Source organism: Phyllopteryx taeniolatus, unplaced genomic scaffold, assembly GCF_024500385.1.
Source record: "Phyllopteryx taeniolatus isolate TA_2022b unplaced genomic scaffold, UOR_Ptae_1.2 contig_48, whole genome shotgun sequence".
Classification (NCBI taxonomy): domain Eukaryota; kingdom Metazoa; phylum Chordata; class Actinopteri; order Syngnathiformes; family Syngnathidae; genus Phyllopteryx; species Phyllopteryx taeniolatus.
Window position 1 is genome coordinate 46,953 of NW_026903426.1, and position 19,646 is coordinate 66,598.

Sequence of the window (19,646 nt, forward strand, 5' to 3'; positions counted from 1 at the left end):
CACCTCTCCTAGATGCTTCCATACCTCCACAGGAATGTCATCAGGACCAACTGCCGTTCCATTTGTCATCCTCTTTAATGCCTTTCTAACTTCACCCTTACTAATCATTGCCACTTCCTGGTCCACCACACTTGCCTCTTCTACTCTCCCTTCTCTCTCATTTTCCTCATTCATCAACTCCTCGAAGTATTCTTTCCATCTATCTAGCACACTACTGGCACCAGTCAACATATTTCCATCTCTATCCTTAACCACCGTAACCTGCTGCACATGCTTCCCATCTCTATCCCTCTGTCTGGCCAACTTGTATAGATCCGTTTCTCCTTCTTTAGTGTCCAACCTGGCATACATGTCATCATATGCCTCTTGTTTGGCCTTTGCCACCTCTACCTTTGCCCTGGGTCGCGTCTCAATGTAGTCCTTTTGCCTCTCCTCGGTCTTCTCAATGTCCCACTTCTTCTGAGCTAACCTTTTTCCTTGTATGATTTCCTGTAACTGTGAGGTTCCACCACCAAATCTCCTTCTCTCCTTTCCTGCCAGAAGATACACCAAGTACTCTCCTGCCTGCCTCTCTGATCTGATCTCTCTAGCTGCAGTGGTCCAGTCTTCTGGAAGCTCCTCTGTCTACCGAGAACCTGTCTCACCGCTTCCCGAAAAGCTGCACAAAACTCGTCCTGTCTCAGCTTCCACATGGTTCTCTCCTCTGCTTTTGTCTTCCTAATCTTCCTCCCCACGACCAGAGTCATCTTACACACCATCATCCTATGCCGTCTAGCCACACTCTCTCCTACCACTACCTTGCAGCCACTGATCACATTATACATAACACCTTCAATTTCAAGTTTCAGCCTCATCACTCAATCTGATACTCTTTTCACCTCGAAGACATTCTTAGCCAACTCTTCTTTTAAAATAATCCAGACACCATTTCTCTTCCCATCTACACCATGGTAAAATAATTTAAACCCTGCCCCTAAACTTATAGCCTTACTGCCTTTCCACCTGGTCTCCTGGACACACAATATATCAACCTTTCTCATAATCATCATGTCAACCAACTCCTAAGATTTTCCTGTCATAGTCCCAACATTCAAAGTCCCCACATTCAGTTCTAGGCTCTGTGCTATCCACTTCTCTTTCTGCCGAAGAACCCACTTTCCACCTTTTCTTCTTCGACCCACAGTAGCTGAATTTCCACCGGCGCCCTGCAGGTTGACTGCGCCGGTGGCGGACGTTGTAAACCCGGGCCACGACCGATCCGATATGGAATTCTTTGGATGAACGCTCATATTTGTTTGGCAAATTTTTACGCCGGATGCCCTTCCTGACACAACCCTCTGCATTTATCCGGGTTTGGGACCGGCCTACAGTTTGCACTGGCTTGTGCCCCCCATAGGGCTGGATTACATATATTATACATACACTACTGTTTTTTTCCCAATTGTATGAATAATTTTGGCTATGGGTGCCCTTTTTGGGCTTGAGTACAGTTAAGGATGCAATATAATGTCAATGTTCAATAGATCATGGAACCTTCAATCGTCCTTGTGTGTTTGTTTTCTTTGTCAAAAAAGAGAGGAAAAAATAAGACACCACAGTGCTGAGTCTCAGGGTCCATTCAATCAACTGTACACAAGAGTGCAGGTTCACTGAATGACACACCTTGTGTCCCGGTGGGTCCCAAGCCCAGATAAATGCAGAGGGATCTATTCATTTTTAAAAGGCATCTATGATAGAGTTTGCATTGACTTTTGCCCCTCATAGGGCTGCATTGCTGTGACTAAATATCGTACACTATTTCTCAACCTCTACCGCTCTCTCTCGTTATATTACAACACTGATCGTTATATTACAACACTGATTTATTCAGGTAAAGGCAAGTTCCCTTTCAGTAATTGAGTAGAGAGTAATTGTCTCATTTACAGACCAATGTTATCAAGATGGGGCTGTTCACACCTGAGTTAGGATATTAGTTCAAAACTAATCCAGCCACTTAGCTGTCCTTTGGCCATGAAAGTTAGAAAAGCCAAATTGCTGGGCTGTGGGACTCATTCATTAATTTCCCGTACCGCTTATCCTCACTAGGCCGTGCTGGAGCCTATCTCAGCAAACTCTGGGCGAGAGGCGGGGTCCACCCTGAACTAGTCGCCACCCAGTCGCAGGGCTGTGGGACATCTAGTGGTAAATCCCCCGATAGCCAAAGATTAGGAGAAATTGGAATCCTGCAGTTAAAAACTGAGGGGAGTTTCTGTGTAAATTGTGACCAGAAGCGCTGTTCAGGTGTATACTGTCAGGTTCAAACAACCTAGAACATTTAATAAACAATAAACAAGGAAGGAAGACAAGAGATGGTTCTTTTACTCGCGAGGAGAAAGGACAGAATTGTTCGCAGTAACAATCTCCTACCGGTCTGAGCACACTCTGCCGAGCCCTCTCTTTTTATTTCCTTAGGGCGGTTCCCATTTACACAGCTGTTGCTGCTATAAAGTTGGGGGAGCACATAGCAGCAACGTGTAAACCATCTTCACAGACAACTTCAACTTACATGATACAAACAAGGTTATATTGCTGAATAAATGTTTTCCAATACTATAAGAGTAAATATGGGATAATGTACATTTATTCTAACATTTCCCTCCTGTTTATCACATATTTGCTCAAATTCTCATATCACCATACATCAGTCACTTCAGTTAGATTTTCGACTGTAAGATCATTTTTATGAAAACACATACATTTACACTCAGAGGCAATGTTAATCTTTATTCATAGCTACCTGGATCTGGAAACAAATCAGGCAGGTCATAATGCATGTCATCATCATCATTACTGTCATTATCTTCAGGGTCAAGACCAAGTAAAGGATACATTTGAGCCATTCGGTTCTCCATGGGTGAGATTGCTGTTGTTATCAATCTATTAATGAGAGAATGCAGACAAGGAATACAACAACATCCACACAAGGTCAAAATTGCTGCAAAAACAGTGATTGATACCAAAATTGAGGACACCAGGGCTTTGTATTTTCCAAAAGCATTCATCCACATGGAGGTGTCAACACCAGAGTGTTCCTTCATTTTACCATTAAGGGTTCGGAGTCCCTCTATGGCCTTGGTGAGACTGCCAGCCGCAGCTGTGTTGTTGGGAATGAATGTGCAGTATTGTTCTCCGAACATAGCACATACTCCTCCTCTCTCAGCCAACAACGTGTCAACAGCTATCCTGTTTTGGAATGCCATAAGTGTGTGGCTGATAGCTGTTCATGCACAGCTTCAAACCCACTCTGCGTCCAATTGCCCAATTTTTGCATGTTGTCATGGATGTAGTTGATTCTGTCTTCGTTTTTGTTGGTTGTACACCACCAACAGATCGAGGACTCAAATCCTGCAGCTATTTGATCTACTAATTTGTACTCACTTGAAACACCACGGGGAACACCAACGGCGTCAATGTATGTTGGATTATTTTAGCCCTGCCAGTCTGCTGCTCTTTTCTGACGTCGCCAATGTTCTGGCATGACAGTGGATAAACTAGCTGTTAACTCTTATACAGACATAGGATGTGCGGATACCGCTAACAACAAGGTCACTAGGGCACAAAGACCAGTTACATTTGTTTTTGCAATTTATCAAATAGTCTAGCATCTCCACACCACCACCAGATGTCCCCTCTTGGCTACGGATTGAAGTCAATTCCTACCACTATTGATACTGTAGGAACCTGAATTTTATAATCACCTATTACTCTTGAGGTTCCATGCGTGTTCATTTTTGTGAAAGAGCTACAATTGTAATGACGTGTTAAAAGTCAACCAATTTATAACTGACAGAGGAGTCTATACATTTTACAGAGCTCTGGGTCAGTAGCTACGCTTATCCTAGCCTCAGCAGAGACAGCGCAGACTGAACAAAGCTATCTGTTCTTGCCCCCGACTTATACAATGTTTCAAAGAGGAAGTATGGAATCGCTGTCATCTGATTGGTCCAACGCCCACTGACACCCTCATTGTCCTGCAGAATGATGACCTGGCTCCAGGCGCGGTCTTCACAGTGTTTCATCTCAGGTCCACAGTGGCTCCCTGCAGATATGTTCTTTGTGGCCTCCACATGTACCCTGGTGGGAGCTTTCCTGCAATGAACTCCCACACCCTTATCTGATTTCCACTTTATACTATACTGCAATAAACACCCTTGTTTACCACCAGACCAATTATGCCATAAAACTCTATATCACCTTCAATACCTGACACAGTGGTGCTGAGAGATTTCTTAACTGCTCTGGTCTGCCAGTAATGTTTATACAAGTAAAATTCCCGAGAGTTACCTTTGTGGAAAACATAGGTTTGTGCTTATCAACTCTAGTCACGCTGTCCCAACTCATACATGTAATTCCAACTCAAATCTAATACATGTCCTGTAAGGTACCACCAATACGTCTCATAACCTTTTCCAGTTATCTGTTTGATGTTTGCAAATCCCTTTAAATTAGTAATTGGGAGCCTCAATTTAGTCATTGTGTTTGGTGCTATGGTTACCATAATTGAATTATTATATGCCCATGAGACTATCCAGGGAATTACAGGAATTGGTGTTCCTGACTGTCTGCTACTATGTCTAACCCTCTGTAAGAGTAAGGGTTGAGTGGTTACTTTATGGTCCGTTCGTTTAACCTTGGGTGGTTCCCACAAATACCATACTAACAGAAAAATCAAAACAGATAGCGTTGACATCCAACACCCCATAGCTGATTTTAAACACTTATGGGTCATTCTGGTTGAAATATCCCCTCTACTTTAGTTTGGCGTCTTATAAAATCTTCACTGACTTTCGGGTCTTCCCAGATTCTAAACATCTGAGACCACCCTATTATCAGACTTTTGCTCACCTCCCTTCTCAGAGTTTTCAACCATAATGACCTTTTTACAATGTGTCAAATAAATGCAAGTTGACTTTTCTACTATCTTTACAGCTGTGGGGGTTGTCAACAATACTTGAAATGGGCCTTCCCACTTAGGTGTGTACCAATGTTTCTTCTTCACACTTCTTACAAGCACCCAGTCCACTAGTTTGGCGTCCTGCTGGGAGACAAAAGGATCCTTTTTGTACTTGTTGGTTTTTTTCCAACATTTTCTGCATGTAGCCAGCTAAATTAGCTTCATCATTTGATTCCCATTGGTTCTTAAATTGAGGTAGTTTATAAGGCCTTCCAAACAATGTTTCATAGGTGTTAGCCCTGAAGTACTTATGTTTATATACAGTTTTACTAATTCCAAACACTGTGTCCTCTGCCTTCCTGTTTCTTCAATGCACTTTTTTAAGTCTGTTTTGTATTGTTCCATTCATCCTTTCCACTAATCCAGCACTTTGAGGGTGTGTTAAATATATTATAGAAGTTATCATTTATTTGCTTAGCTTGCATTAGTATAATGGACAATTTTAGATGTCTCGCCTTCAAAAAGAAGACTCAGCATCATCCGATGGAAGGGCGCCTGGACCAAGGACGTGATCGGATGTGGTCGGGTCGTGACAGGTGTTGGTCCAATATTATGTGTTGTGTCTTATTACTTAGAATACTATGTCTGGGAAAAACCCTCTTATTATCCAAATATTTTGTGTTGTGTCTTATTGCTTAGAGCATTATGATTTGTAAATCCCTCCTATTTCAAATAAATGCAGGAGCGAGGGGGGGGATTGTTTAGAGTGTGTTGAGAGGCTGTGATCTGAACAATCTCCCATACGCCCTCCTCATGAGAAAAAGAAACCAGTGTCTTCATTCCTTTTGTGTCTATTTTTTATAATGTTGGGTAAGATAAATCCAACATTAAATTGGTCCTTCGACCCGGATGTCAACACACCCGAGGATTCCAGTTGTGGAGCCGACTTCCAGTTAAGAGACCGTGGCCACGGCAAGTAAGACCCTTTCCGGGACTGGTCTTCGTTCTCCTCAACTGGGATCTGAAGGTTGACGAAAATCCACAGGATTGAAGACGAGTGGTGAGTTAAATTTTAAAAAAAATTTGGGGAAAAAAGGATTAAAGAGTGAGTGAATTGCGCGACGAAGAAGTCTGCGGCAGAATAAACCTTCTGTAATACTAGTCACTGGCAAGTGGTCAAGATGGACAGCGGAGTCCGACAAATTCCGTGAGGACGGCGGGGTCCTGTACGTACTTAAATTCCGTATTTCTGTGTTTCTGTGTTTCCGTTTTTTCGTGTGTTTATAAAAACGTTATTAATATCGTGTGTATGTGTAAAAGTATGAATGTCTAAGACTGGATTGTAAGTGACAACTGGGTTTGGAAGCAAAGGCAAGAATTCTCCGCCCCAATTGGGGTAGAAGCTTGAGAATTGCCAGAACTCAGACATTTATTGTCACCCTGTCATTTTTGAATAAAGTCAGTATTTTGGTCACTCTAGGTGCAAATAAACTGACTTCCAAAATTCACAAAAATGGGAATAAATAACAGTAAGCCGGATCAAAAAATAGACCTAACGTGTAAAGATTGGAAATATGTTCAACTACAAAACCATTCCAAAATATAACATTTAAAAACGTGGATAACCAAATACGGTTTCGCTGGCCAGCTAAATTCGCAAAAAATAGTTCAACTTCGAAACGAAATAAAGTGTCGACACAAAAATTATATATCACAAATACAAAAAGATGGATTTGACGACTTACTCTTCTGGTTAAACATGGCGTCTAAAAGAGAAAAAGGAAGGGAGAATAAGAAACACTTAACAAATGAACAAAAAGAGCAGGAAGGTAGGCATAAAAATATGTTGTTTCAAAGACAGGAAGATGACGAGACAGGACCAATAATAAGAATTAGCGAGAAAAAGATAATTGAAGAAAGTTGTAAAAAAAAAAAATGAGGAAACAAAAGCATCAGCACCCTTGTATCCGGTTTTGCCACCTCATGAACTTCCTCCAACTCAAGAGGCACAAACACAACGAATTTTACGATCAGGAGGGGTACAAATGAATTGGTCTAAAACTATGGTAGAAACATTTTCTCCCATTCCCAAAATAACAAATATAACCTCAGACGGCATCACACCTTATCAACAACAGTTAAAAAATGCTTTACATGCGAATTCGAAAGAACACATTAACAGATGGGTAGATAAACATTGGATAAACCTAGCAACTGGCCCTCTGGAGGAATATGTTAATCATGCCCTCCACGCAGAAAGAGTGTTAGACAAAAAACAAAAAGAGAAGATAGATGTCTTCCTCGACGAAGAAGCAGAAATATACTATCAAGGCAGAGAGAGAGATAATTTTAGAGGACGCGGCAGAGACCGTGGGAGTGTAAGATATGGTAGAAATCGAAATTATTATGATAATACCATCTGTTGGTGCTGTGGAAACAAAGGCCACATTGCACGTGACTGCTCTAAAAAAAATAAATAAATAAAAAATAAAAGAGAATACGGACAAACTACCGCATGACTAGGCCAGCCTGCTTCCCAACTCAACAAATCCTCTTGAGGAGAGAATGAGGAGGTGGATTTCAATTTACAGGACATTCTGAGTTTGGACACTGAAAAACCTGAAATAACCTTGTCAGTAAATGGGAAAGAAATGAAATTTCTTTGTGATACAGGAGCATTAGAGACCCACAGGGAGAACTTGTAGAATGCCCATTTTCGAAGTCCCGGAGTGCCCTGTGAATTTGTTGGGAAGAGATGGCTTATTCCAACTAGGACTTGTACTCAAACATGAATTAAACATAAATTAAAAAGAGAGGACCTCTATGTAACACTGGAAAACAGAGAAAGTACATTCTATTACACAATCGATATCCCAGACAAACCACCGTTAAACATGGGAAAGGCCCTGTTGTCTGCAGCCTTGCAGCTTATCACAAAAATAGAAGATAAAAAAGAATGTGATGAGCTGCAGTAATACAGAGAGCAGCATGCGTACCAAACCCACGCACATTGTTAAATTCATTAAGACCAGACGCTACTGTGTTTACAGTAGTGGACATAAGTAATGCATTCTTTTCAGTACCAATAGAAAATAACAGTCAATTTTGGTTTGCATTCACATTTGAGAAAAAAAAAATATATATACATTTACTAGATTACTGCAAGGTTACTGTGAAAAGTCCAACTAATTGTTCACAAGTTATGACAACACGCATGTCTTCTGGCATCTACAGATGGAGAGACATGCAAAGATTTATTGACCTTACTGCATCATCTAACAGAAGAGGGACATAAAGTTAACAAAATTAAATTGCAATGATGTAAAAGACAAGTCAAATATCTAGGCCATAATTTAAGTATAGGAGGAAAGACTATATTAGAAGACAGGAAAGCTATAGTCTTAAAAAATCCTAAACCACAGACGAAGAAACATATAATAATCATTTTTAGGTTTGACAAATTATTGTAGAGCATGGATTTCAAACTATGCAGAAATTGTTGCACTTTTGTCAAAATTAATGTATGAAAACAACCTTAAAATTATATCACCTGTTTAATGGAGTACAGAGGCAGAAAAGGCCTTCTGTGACATTAAACAACATTTGGTGTCCAGTGCTGCGCTAGGCCTTCCAAATTTAATGATAAAACATTCATTCAATGGTAGATTGTAAAAGCTATTGCATGACCTCCGTACTTACACAACAATACGGTGATAAGCTAAGACCAATAGCTTATTTTTCAACTAGAGAGCAGTTCACCCTTAAGGTCCCACATACAGTGTCTGCTCTCCTATTGCAAACCAATATGGCGTTTTTATCACCTGCAAGACATTTATCTTGCATTGCCATCTTGCTGTCACAACCACATTTGACTGTTGAGCGATGCACAACCTTAAATCCAGCCACACTAATACCCTTACTTGATGAAGGCACGCAGCATGACTGACAGGAATTGGCTGAACAAGCTGCTGAATTAGTAGCATTAAACAAGGCATGCAAACTAATGATAAATAAAGATGGTACAATCTATACTGATAGCCAATATGAGTATTCCACAACAAGACCGTAATTATTGTGAGAAACAAAGTGCAAAACTACAAAATTAAATTTACATTAGCACAGGAAAAAAATAAAAAAATAAAAATACCCTATTCAAATGGGCTGCTATATTGAGCCATGCTGTGTCACATGTCTCAACCGGAGGGATGGTGGCACAGATAGATTGACACTTTACAGCCCTAAAAAATAGCAGAAAGAAACACGTGGGTTCATTTAACACACTGTAAAAGAGTCATTTCAGCTGAGTACTCAAATAGGGAAGGTGAGCAAAAGTCTGATAACGGAGCGGGAGCAGATGTGTAGATTCTGAAAACGCTTGCTGGTCAGTGAAGAAAAAAGACACCAACCCTTTTAGTGAGAACTCAGCAGAAAGGCACACCCACGTTGGTTATGAGATTCGCTAAGTTGTTACGTAGCAACTTTGGCAACTATGATGTTGGTTTTGTTTTTGTGGTACATGGGACGTCCCACCCTCAATGATAAAACCCATTTTTTAGATAGAAAATCACCTACCAACTGGACCAATATGACAAACCCAATAATAAAAATTTTTGAATCATTAACTCGTGTCAAAAGGAGTACAGCTGATGATCAAAATTGTGGGCATGGCCTCCAAACGCGGCAAAAAGGTTTAATATTTTGTGCCCCCCAAAATCAAGCTGCTTTAATCATAATTCCATATTATCTCACCAATGATGCTCAAGAGAATGGGCAGAATTGGGGATTTAGATATGACTGGTATGCAACTATAGGCTTTGAATGGGAACACCTTATTGGTGAAACAGGTTATGATTGGTCCAGTTGGTCAAAAAGAACAGCAAAAGAACATAGAAAGAAATTTAACCTAAGCAAAACGGTCCATAGTTTAATATTGAAATACGAATCAAATCACCCAATGTGTTTGACGGTGAGCTTGTGGGCATATTCTGGTGGAAAAGATCCCCACTTCCAAGTAGTATTGTGTTATAGGAACCGTGTTAAACCAAAAATGCCATTGAAAACTTCAAAGAAAGGTGGACAAATTTTAATGGTTAACAACATAACTACTGATGATTGGTTCCTTGTTGTCACAGGAGTTTCAGGACAAAATAATAATTGGTTACTATTGGTGGAACAAGCAGCAAATGTAACGAGAAAAGATTGTGTAGTTTGCATGGGTCCCAGGCCTTTGTTGCGCATAGTTCCGGCACAATTATCACAAGATTGTCTTATTCCATTCATGAACGCTACTGTACCAACTAAGAGGTGTAAATCATGGGATCCTATATATCCCGTAAAAGAAGCAGATAAACACAAACCGATGTTTTCTACTTTAGTAGCACCAAATAATTTCACTTGTATAAACATGATTAATAAAGGGAAAAAATTAGGACCACTGAACGACACACAGTGTAAAGTAATCTTAAAAGTCAGACCAAATTTTGTACCAATATCACGGAGCGACATCTGGTGGTGGTGCGGAGATGATAGACTGTTTGATAGATTACCTAAAGATATATCTGGATTATGCGCTATTATTACTTTGATATTGCATGTGTCAGTATACCCTATGCCTGTTCAAGATTTAATGGAAAGGGCACCAATGTTTTTGTCCAGTCTAGAACATATACAAAAAAGAGATTTGTCCTGGCAGGGGCAAAATAATCCAACATACATCGACGCCATAGGTGTTCCTCGTGGGGTGCCGAATCAATATAAATTGGCTGACCAAGTTGCAAGAGGATTTGAGTCTTTCATATGCTAGTGGTGTACGATTAATAAAAATGTTGATAGGATAAACTACATCCACTTCAATGTACAGAGATTAGGAAATTGGACTCAGAGTGGGTTGGAAGCTGTGCATGAGCAGCTCAAGGCTACCTCTTTAATGACGTTCCAGAACCGCATAGCTGTCGACATGCCCCTCGCAAGAGAGGGAGGTGTTTGCGGTATGTTTGGAGAACAATGTACATACATTCCAAACAATACTGCTTCGGATGGCAGCTTGACCAGAGCCATCGATGGTCTACGGACCCTCAATCACAAGATGAAGAACCACTCTGGGGTGGACACCTCCTTGTGGGACAGCTCGGATGGACGTTTTTGGTAAATATAAAACCCTAATTTCACCAATATTGATATCAATTGCTGTTTTTGCAGCCATTCTGACATTATGTGGATGTTGTTGTATCCCATGCATTCGGGCATTAATCAGTAAATTAATCACCACAGCAATAACCCCCATGGAGAAATCGTATGGAGCTGATGTATCCATTACTGTATGATGATAATGATGATTATGATGATAATGATGATATTGCTTTAACTGATTTGTTTCCTGATACAGATGATTCCGATGTTTAAAATACAACATTCATATATGACAAGTTTACTCTGAGTGTAAATGTATTTGTTTCATAAAAATGATTCTACAGTTAAAAATCGAAATGAAGTGACTGTAAGATGATATGAGAATTTGTGCAAATACATGATAAACAGGAGGGAAATGTTAAATATATTATAGAAGTTATCATTTATTTGCTTAGCTTGCATTAATATAATGGACAATTTTAGATGTCTCATTTTCAAAAAGAAGACTCAGCAACATCCGATGGAAGGGCGCCTGGACCAAGGACGTGATCGGATGTGGTCGGGTCGTGACAGGTGTTGGTCCAATATTATGTGTTGTGTCTTATTACTTAGAATACTATGTCTGGGAAAAACCCTCTTATTATCAAATATTTTGTGTTGTGTCTTATTGCTTAGAACATTATGATTTGTAAATCCCTCCTATTTCAAATAAATGCAGGAGCGAGGGGGGGGGGATTGTTTAGAGCGTGTTGAGAGGCTGTGATCTGAACAATCTCCCATACGCCCTCCTCATGAGAAAAAGAAACCAGTGTCTTCATTCCTTTTGTGTCTATTTTTTATAATGTTGGGTAAGATAAATCCAACAGGGTGGTAAGCACAATGATTCTTGAGATCAATGTGAAACATCACTCCCATCTTTTTCACAATTTGGTTAACAAAATGGGCACTGTATATTTTTTCAGGAATACCATATCTAGGAATGATATCCTTACAAAGTGCTTTTGCCACTGTCAATGCATCTGGATGTTTGGTTGGGAAGATTTCTATCCATTTTGAAAAGGCATCTATGATGACCAAACAATATTTTTTTCCCCTCACTTTGGTTTAATTCAATAAAGTCCATATGGATAATTTGAAACAGGTATTGTGGTGTAGGGAAACGCCCTCTACGTGGTCTCAAATTACCTTGTGGATTGTGTCTTACACCTGTTAAACATAAGAATTAAAACCATAAGTTGTATAATGTTAATGTATCTGCCCCACCATCCCTCCTGTTGAGACATGTGTTACACCATGACTCAATATAGCAGCCCATTTGTATACATTTTTTGGTAGGATAGTTTTGTTGTTTGGTCAAAAATAGATGTCATCTTGTAATATTGATAAGAGTTCTGCATGTGTAACCAATTTGCCTGTTGATTATATCATGCCTCTATTCTTCCAATATTGTGCAAAGGTGTGTATTGTGGCAAATGCATATTGACTATCTGTGTTAATAGTAACATCCTTTCCTCTCATTATTTTACACGCTTCTGTTAACGCTGCTAATTCTCCTGCCTGAGCTGAGTAATTTGATGGTAACCGCTCAGCTTTTATTACAGTGTCTTTAGTCACTACTGCATAACCTGTTTGTGTTTTCCCTAGTACATTTTTCTAAGATGAGCCATCTACAAATAGTACCTCTCCTTTTTCTAAAGGCTGATCTTTCAGGTCACTTCTGCTGTTGCATTTTGTCTTCTAATTTGGGGATCACCTTTCTCCCTTCAGTCATTAACATAAATGTCTCCTTTTTGCAAGTCAGCTTTTCGTTTTACTGCAATGTGTCCTTCGGCTGTTGGTACTAATGCTAATCCTAGCAAAAGCAAACCATCCCGACCTAAAAGATGTACTGGACAATCAGGAAACATTTGTATGGACAATTGGCACGATTGTCCTTCAGGGTCCCTCAGCCACACAGGTTCTGATTCTATTACTTTAGACAATCTTCCACTTGCAGATCTGACTCACTTGGTCTCGCATTTGAATTGATTTATTAAAAGTGGTCCTACATGCACCTGTGTCACATAAGAAAGTAATTGGTTTCCCATTTACCAATAAAGTTATTTCAGGTTTTATCCCGTCTCGTGCCAATAAATCCTGTAAATTTAAGAGGACCTCTTCTTCCAAAAATTAATGTTTCCTGATTAGGCTTTAAATCCTCATCCTCATCCTCAAAAACCACCTCTGCCTCTTCCACCTTGGTAGAAAACTTGCTGTCCTTCATCTTGGTAAAAGGTGTCTGTAGACTTCTGTTTCTTTTTATCTTTTATTATTATTTATTTATTTTTCCAGCATGGAGGGCGTGATTTACATACTCCTCCAAGGTGCCTGTAGGCAGGCCAATGTAATGTTTGTTAACCCAGCTGCGAATTGCGTCTTTTAAACCTGCATGGAGAGCATTCTTCAACTGCTGTTGAAATGGCTCATTTACATCTCCATCCTCCTGCAGGCTGCTGTGAGTCTTGAATACAGTTGTCAATCTTAGTCTGTATTCCTCAAAAGGTTCATCATCCTTTTGTTTTACTCTTCCTATTTCAGTGTAATTTGCTCTCTGTCTGAAACGCTGGGTTGCTCTGTTAATTAATCCTTGCACCCGGTGTCCCAATTTGCGACTATCATGGTCCAAAATATCATTTGCATCTTTTGGATTCCATGGTCTTCTAATATTATGCCAATCTGGACCCATGGCTGCCATCCACACTTATTGGACTTCTTCACCATTTAAGTTATATGATCGCCTTAAATTTTCCAGTTCCACAACAAACTGGTTTATGTCTGCTTTATGTGGTGTCAGTCCTTCTCATGTGGAGGCGGTGGTAATTTAGGATAAAGGGGGGGCAGTTGCACCTCCCCCCTTTTTCACTTGCTTCAACAACTCTCTCTTCTCCTCGACACTGATACCGTTTCATCATCCTTCTTTCTATGGAACAATGTTCTTTTTCCTTCTCTACACATTCTCTCTTTTCACATTTCTTTTCCTTTCTTATTTTGTCTACATTCTCTTTCTGTTCTCTGTCTCCCTCTCAAATTCTCGTCCAGTATTCTGTTTCCTCAAAACCATTTTTCTTCATCTTTTTAAGGTTCTTCATTTTTTCTGTTTTATGATTCATTCCTGCAACGCGGCTATTTTTTGTGTATTTAACTAACCATTAAAGCCGTGTTCAGTTATCTATGTGTCTAAATATTGAATTGTATCAGGATCCTGTTTTTTAATGAACTTCCAATCTTTACACTGCAGTGTATCCCTGGGTTTTATTTTACTACTTCCTTTCCCCATTTGAGAGAATTTGGTCCAGTTTGTCAACACCTAGGATGTTCTAAACACTGGTTTCTTATAAGTGGGACAGCAACTAAAATTTTCTGTTGTGGTAATTCTCACTTCAACCTTTTCAGGTGGAGAATTCTTGCCTTTGCATCCACACCAGTCTGCTGTTTACAATCCCACTGTTTTATATGAGATAAATACCTAGTGGTATTTTATCTCCATTCATTCACTTCTCAATCACACAAGCGCTTTATTACTGCGATTTTCACGGAATTTAAGTGTACACAGGACTCCGCCATCCTTCTTCTACGGAATTTATCGGACTCCGCTGTCCCTCATTTACCTGCCATTTACTAGTATTCACAGGGTTTTCTAACGCGCAATGACCTCCAGTCATTAACTTCCCCCTTTAAGGAAGTTTAACTCACCACTGTTGTCTTCCCTCCGTCGGAATGCCATCAACCGTCAGATCCCAGCTGGTGGGTCGAGGTCCAGTCCTGAAAAAGGATCTCAGGCTCACTCTAGGGAGCCTGCCGTGGCCACGGTCTTTCTGGAGTCCACCACACCCGCTGGAATCCTTAGGTATTTTGGCATCCGGATCGAAGGACCAAATTAATGTCAGGTTCAAACAACCTAGAACATTTAATAAACAATAAACAAGGAAGGAAGACAAGAGATGGTTCTTTTACTCACGAGGAGAACGAACAGAATTGTTTGCAGCAACAATCTCCTACCGCTCTGACCACACTCTGCCGATCCCTCTCTTTTTATTTCCTTAGGGCGGTTCCCATTTACACAGCTGTTGCTGCTATAAAGTTGGGGGAGCACATAACAGCAACGTGTAAACCATCTTCACAGACAACTTCAACTTACATGATACAAACAAGGTTATATTGCTGAATAAATGCTTTCCAATACCATAAGAGTAAATATGGGATAACTAATGTACATTTATTCTAACATATACAGTAGGTACGGAAAGTATTAAGACCCTCTTAAATTTTTCACTCTTTGTTTTATTGGAGCCATTTGCTAAGATCATTTAAGTTCATCCCCCCCCCCACCCACCCCCCCACCCCCCATTAATGTACACACAGCACCCCATATTGACAGAAAAAAAAAACAGAATTGTCGAAATTTTTGGAGATTTATTAAAGAAAAACTGAAATATCACACAGCCATCTCCTGCTCTCTTAAAACTCTCGTGAGACTTGTCACAGTTATGCATGGAGAAATGTCAGATACGGACAGGAGTCACAATACTCCGGCAAGTATAAACTCCAAAGTGTGGAAGTAATTCAGATTTTATATGAAAAATTGCGAACTGAATAAAAGTGTCGAAATATGCAAAGACTGAAGCTGCTCTAAAGGACACCGGCAGTACAACAAATTTCCACACTCATGGTGAAACGGCATGGGGGAAAAAACGAGGAGGAGGCTTGCATGAAGATATGGACAGACAAAGACACAGGCATACAAGACTTATTCGAGCCAAACCTCACCGGCAGCTCGACGAGAGCAAAGGTAATAACGGCATCAATAACCCAGATTATTGTCAAAGACTTGAGACCTTGCTCTGTTGTGGAGTATGAGGGCTTTCGGGACATGTTAAAATCATTAGAGCCCTGATACACCATACTGACTCAACAGCATATCACTGAACAAGTGCCTGCCAGCGTTGTACAACAAAGTTAAGGATGAAGTGAAAGAACAGCTTTTGAATACAGAATGAGTGGCAATTACCACCGATACCTGGACATCATGTGCAACTGACTCCGATGTGACAATCCTCTCTCTCGAGGATCTCTCCCGGCTGGGAGCTGAGGTGTCATGTTTTACAAACCAAGGTATTCAATGAGTAACAAAACAGGTGCTTTGTTAAAGGAAACGTGTCAAATGGAACATTGCACACAAAGAGCCAGCCCTAGTGACTGATCATGCCCGGATATGATAGTAGCTGTCGTGGAGGGAGATATGACACTTTGTTCACACATTAAATCTGGCCTCAGAAAGCCTTTCAAGTTGACACTGCTGAAAGGTTACTGGGAAAAGTGAGGAAGATGTTTAGGTTCTTGCATTGCAACACAAGCGGAGTTGAAGTCCTATGAGAGAAACAGCAGCAACAGACATAGTCTTCCCACATAGCTAGCTCAAGATGTACTAACACAGTGGACTAGCTCTCATGACATGATCGAACGATTTTTAAAGCATCAGCCTACAGTGGTTGCTACACTCATGTCAAAGGAACAGGAAAGGAGAAGAGGTGAATACTCTAAGTGAGAAGGACATCTGCAGTCCTGAAGACATCATCTGGTTTATGGCACCTGTCAAAGTAGACAACCAGGGACGTGCACAGACATTTTGGGGGGCAAGGGCTCAAGTGAGAAAAAGAGCACATCTTGTAATTTATTCCTGAATAAATAATAGGGCATCTCTTGACTTATCTATTTACAGTGGAGGAAATACTTTTTTTGATCCCTCCCTGATTTTGTAAATTTACCCACTGACAAAGACATGAGCGGTCTTTACTTTTAATGGTAGGAGACACAGAATATTAAAAGAAAATCACATTAAATAAAAGATGAAAATCTATATGCATTTTTATTTCAGTGAAATAAGTATTGATCCCCTACCAACAGACTAGTTCTCTCACTTTAAGTACAACCCCATTGGCATTGTCTTGCTGAAATAAGCAGGGGCGTCCATGAAAAAGACGTTGCTTGGATGGCAGCATGTTTCTCCAAAACCTGTATGTACCTTTCAGCATTAATGGTGCCTTCACAGATGTGTAAGTTACCCATCCCATTGGCACTAACACAGCCCCATACCATCACAGATGCTGGCTTTTGAACTTTGTGTCCATAACAGTCCGGATGGTTCTTTTCCTCTTTGGCCTGGAGGACACGACGTCCACAATTTCCAGAAACAAATTTGAAATGTGGACTCGAAAACACCTTTCCACTTTGCATCAGTCCATCTTAGATGAGCTCAGGCCCAGAGAAGCCAGCGGTGTTTCTGGGTGTTGTTGATGAATGGCTTTTGCTTTGCATTGTAGAGTTTCAAGTTGGACTTACGGATGTAGCGCCGAACTGTATTTACTGACATTGGTTTTCTGAAGTGTTCCTGAGCCCATGTGGGGATATCCTTTACACATTGATGTCGGTTTTTGATGGAGTGCCGCCTGAGGGATCGAAGGTCACGGGCATTCAATGTTGGTTTTTGGCCTTGCCGCTTACATGCAGTGATTTCTTTTTTGAAGATAAAATCCCTAAATTCCTTGCAATTGTACGTTGAAGAACATTGTCCTGAAACTGTTCGACTATTTTCTCACGCACTTGTTCTCTTCTAAGTTTGCAGTAAAACAAAGGAAGGAATACCCTGCATTGTCTGCAACGCAGTTCTTTACTATTACAAATATTACTGAGACCAAAGTTATCGATTTAATTAATTCACTCAAACCATCTAAGGCAAAGGATGTTTTTGGAATGGACACGAGCATGCTCAAAGATCTAGGTTCATCTCTTGCTACTCCTATTGCCTCAATCATTAATCTTTCAATTTCATCTGGTCACTTTCCAAAGGCCTGGAAATCTGCTATTGTTACCCCTGTCTTTAAATCCAGTGACTCAACTTCTCTGAAAAACTACCGACCTATAAGCATTCTTCCGGCCATTTCCAAAGTTTCAGAAAAATGGGTGTCAGAGCAGATTGTCCATTATTTAATCAGCAGCTCCCCCTCTCTCCACGCCATGCAGTTTGGTTTCAGATCCAAGCATTCCACTGAAATGGCTACATGCCTCTTCATTGAAAAAAAATAAAATCTTCTCTCGACAAGGGTGGAGTTGTAGGGGCGGTATTCTTGGACCTCAGGAAAGCTTTCGATACAGTAAATCACTCTGTTCTTCTTACCAAGCTCACAAAATTTAACTTCTCTAGGAAAGCTGTGAGCTGGATTGAATCATATCTGCATGACCGAACACAATCTGTATCAGTTAACAACTGCAGATCAGAGTCTCTTAGGCTAACCTCTGGAGTCCCTCAGGGATCAATATTAGGCCCCCTTTTATTTAGTCTTTATATCAACGATTTGCCCACTGTTTGCTCTGAAGCAGAGTGCGTAATGTATGCAGACGACACAGTTTTCTTTGTTCATGGTCGCTCCAAAGATACTGTTGCTGCTAAACTCACTAATACAGTGTCCTGTGTCACAACTTGGTTGCAGGAGTGCTGTCAACAGCTAAACGTTTCTAAAACTGTAGGCATGTATTTCACTAAAACAAATAGAGTATCACCTGACCCCGACATACTTGTTAATGGAGAAAAAATGCAAATTGTCAGCCAATACAAATATCTTGAGTTAATAATAGATTCACAGCTTTCCTTTAAAGCCCATATTGACAAATTGTGTAAAAATATCAAATTAAACCTCGCAAATTTTCGTGCAATTCGGAATGAAATGTCAACTGAAGCTGCAAAAATTTACCTGCATTCTATGATTCTTAGACCAAAAAACTTTCTAAGGACATCAGGGACAAGATTGTAGACTTGCACAAGGCTGGAATGGACTACAAGGCAAGAGGCTGGGTGAGAAGGCGACAACTGTTGGTGCAATAATTAAAAAATGGAATCAACATAAAATGACTGTCAGTCTCCCTCGGTCTGGGGCTCCTCACAAGATTTCACCTTGTAGGGTATCAATGATAATGAGAGGTTAGGCATCAGCTCAGAACTACATGGGAGGAGCTTTTTTATGATCTCAAGGCATCTGGTACCAGTCACCAAGAAAAACATTGGTAACACACTATGCCTTAATGGATTTAAATCCTGCAGTACCTGTAAAGTCCCCCTGCTCAAGAAGGCACATGTACAGGCCTGTCCGAAGGTTTCCAATGAACACTTGAATGATTGGGAGAAGGTGATGGGATAGTGATATTACCGCAGGCAAGGTGCAAATCTTCCGCCATTTGTATTTTATCGGTATGATCTTTCGACACATATAAATTCACTGAAAGCTATCAAGTTTTTGCATTCTTTGCGGTATGTCTTTGTCACGGAGGGGACTCTACAGAGGGAGACGGCGAGGACTGGCTGGAATTAAAAGTCATGCCTTCATGAAAAGGCCTTCATGAAAATATGAGAAAGAATTAAAGAACCTGGGAAGGCATTCTGCATCTTGTGTCATCAGGATGTGAAGTATGGATATGGAGGAAGAACGCGCTTGATCGATCACGTTAACGGAAAGAAGCACGCACAGCTGGTTATAACGAAGCAGTCAAATTA

General features: G+C 40.4%; 1 protein-coding gene across 14 annotated transcripts in view; it reads left to right on the top strand.

The window, feature by feature from the left end:
• The window catches only part of LOC133473810 (tumor protein D54-like), a 78,625-nt gene that overhangs the window by 40,739 nt on the left and 18,240 nt on the right, over positions 1-19,646 (top strand). For 3 of the 14 annotated variants that reach the window (XM_061765356.1, XM_061765357.1, XM_061765355.1), the window contains one exon: positions 4,017-11,537. The exons of 10 other annotated variants lie outside the window; for them this stretch is intronic. In XM_061765356.1, the coding sequence (XP_061621340.1) occupies positions 9,423-10,736 (1,314 nt within the window). In that variant the 5' untranslated portion in view covers positions 4,017-9,422 and the 3' untranslated portion in view covers positions 10,737-11,537. Of the gene's footprint in view, positions 1-4,016; positions 11,538-19,646 lie in introns of those variants that run through there. One more of the 14 variants, XM_061765362.1, reaches the window with a different exon arrangement.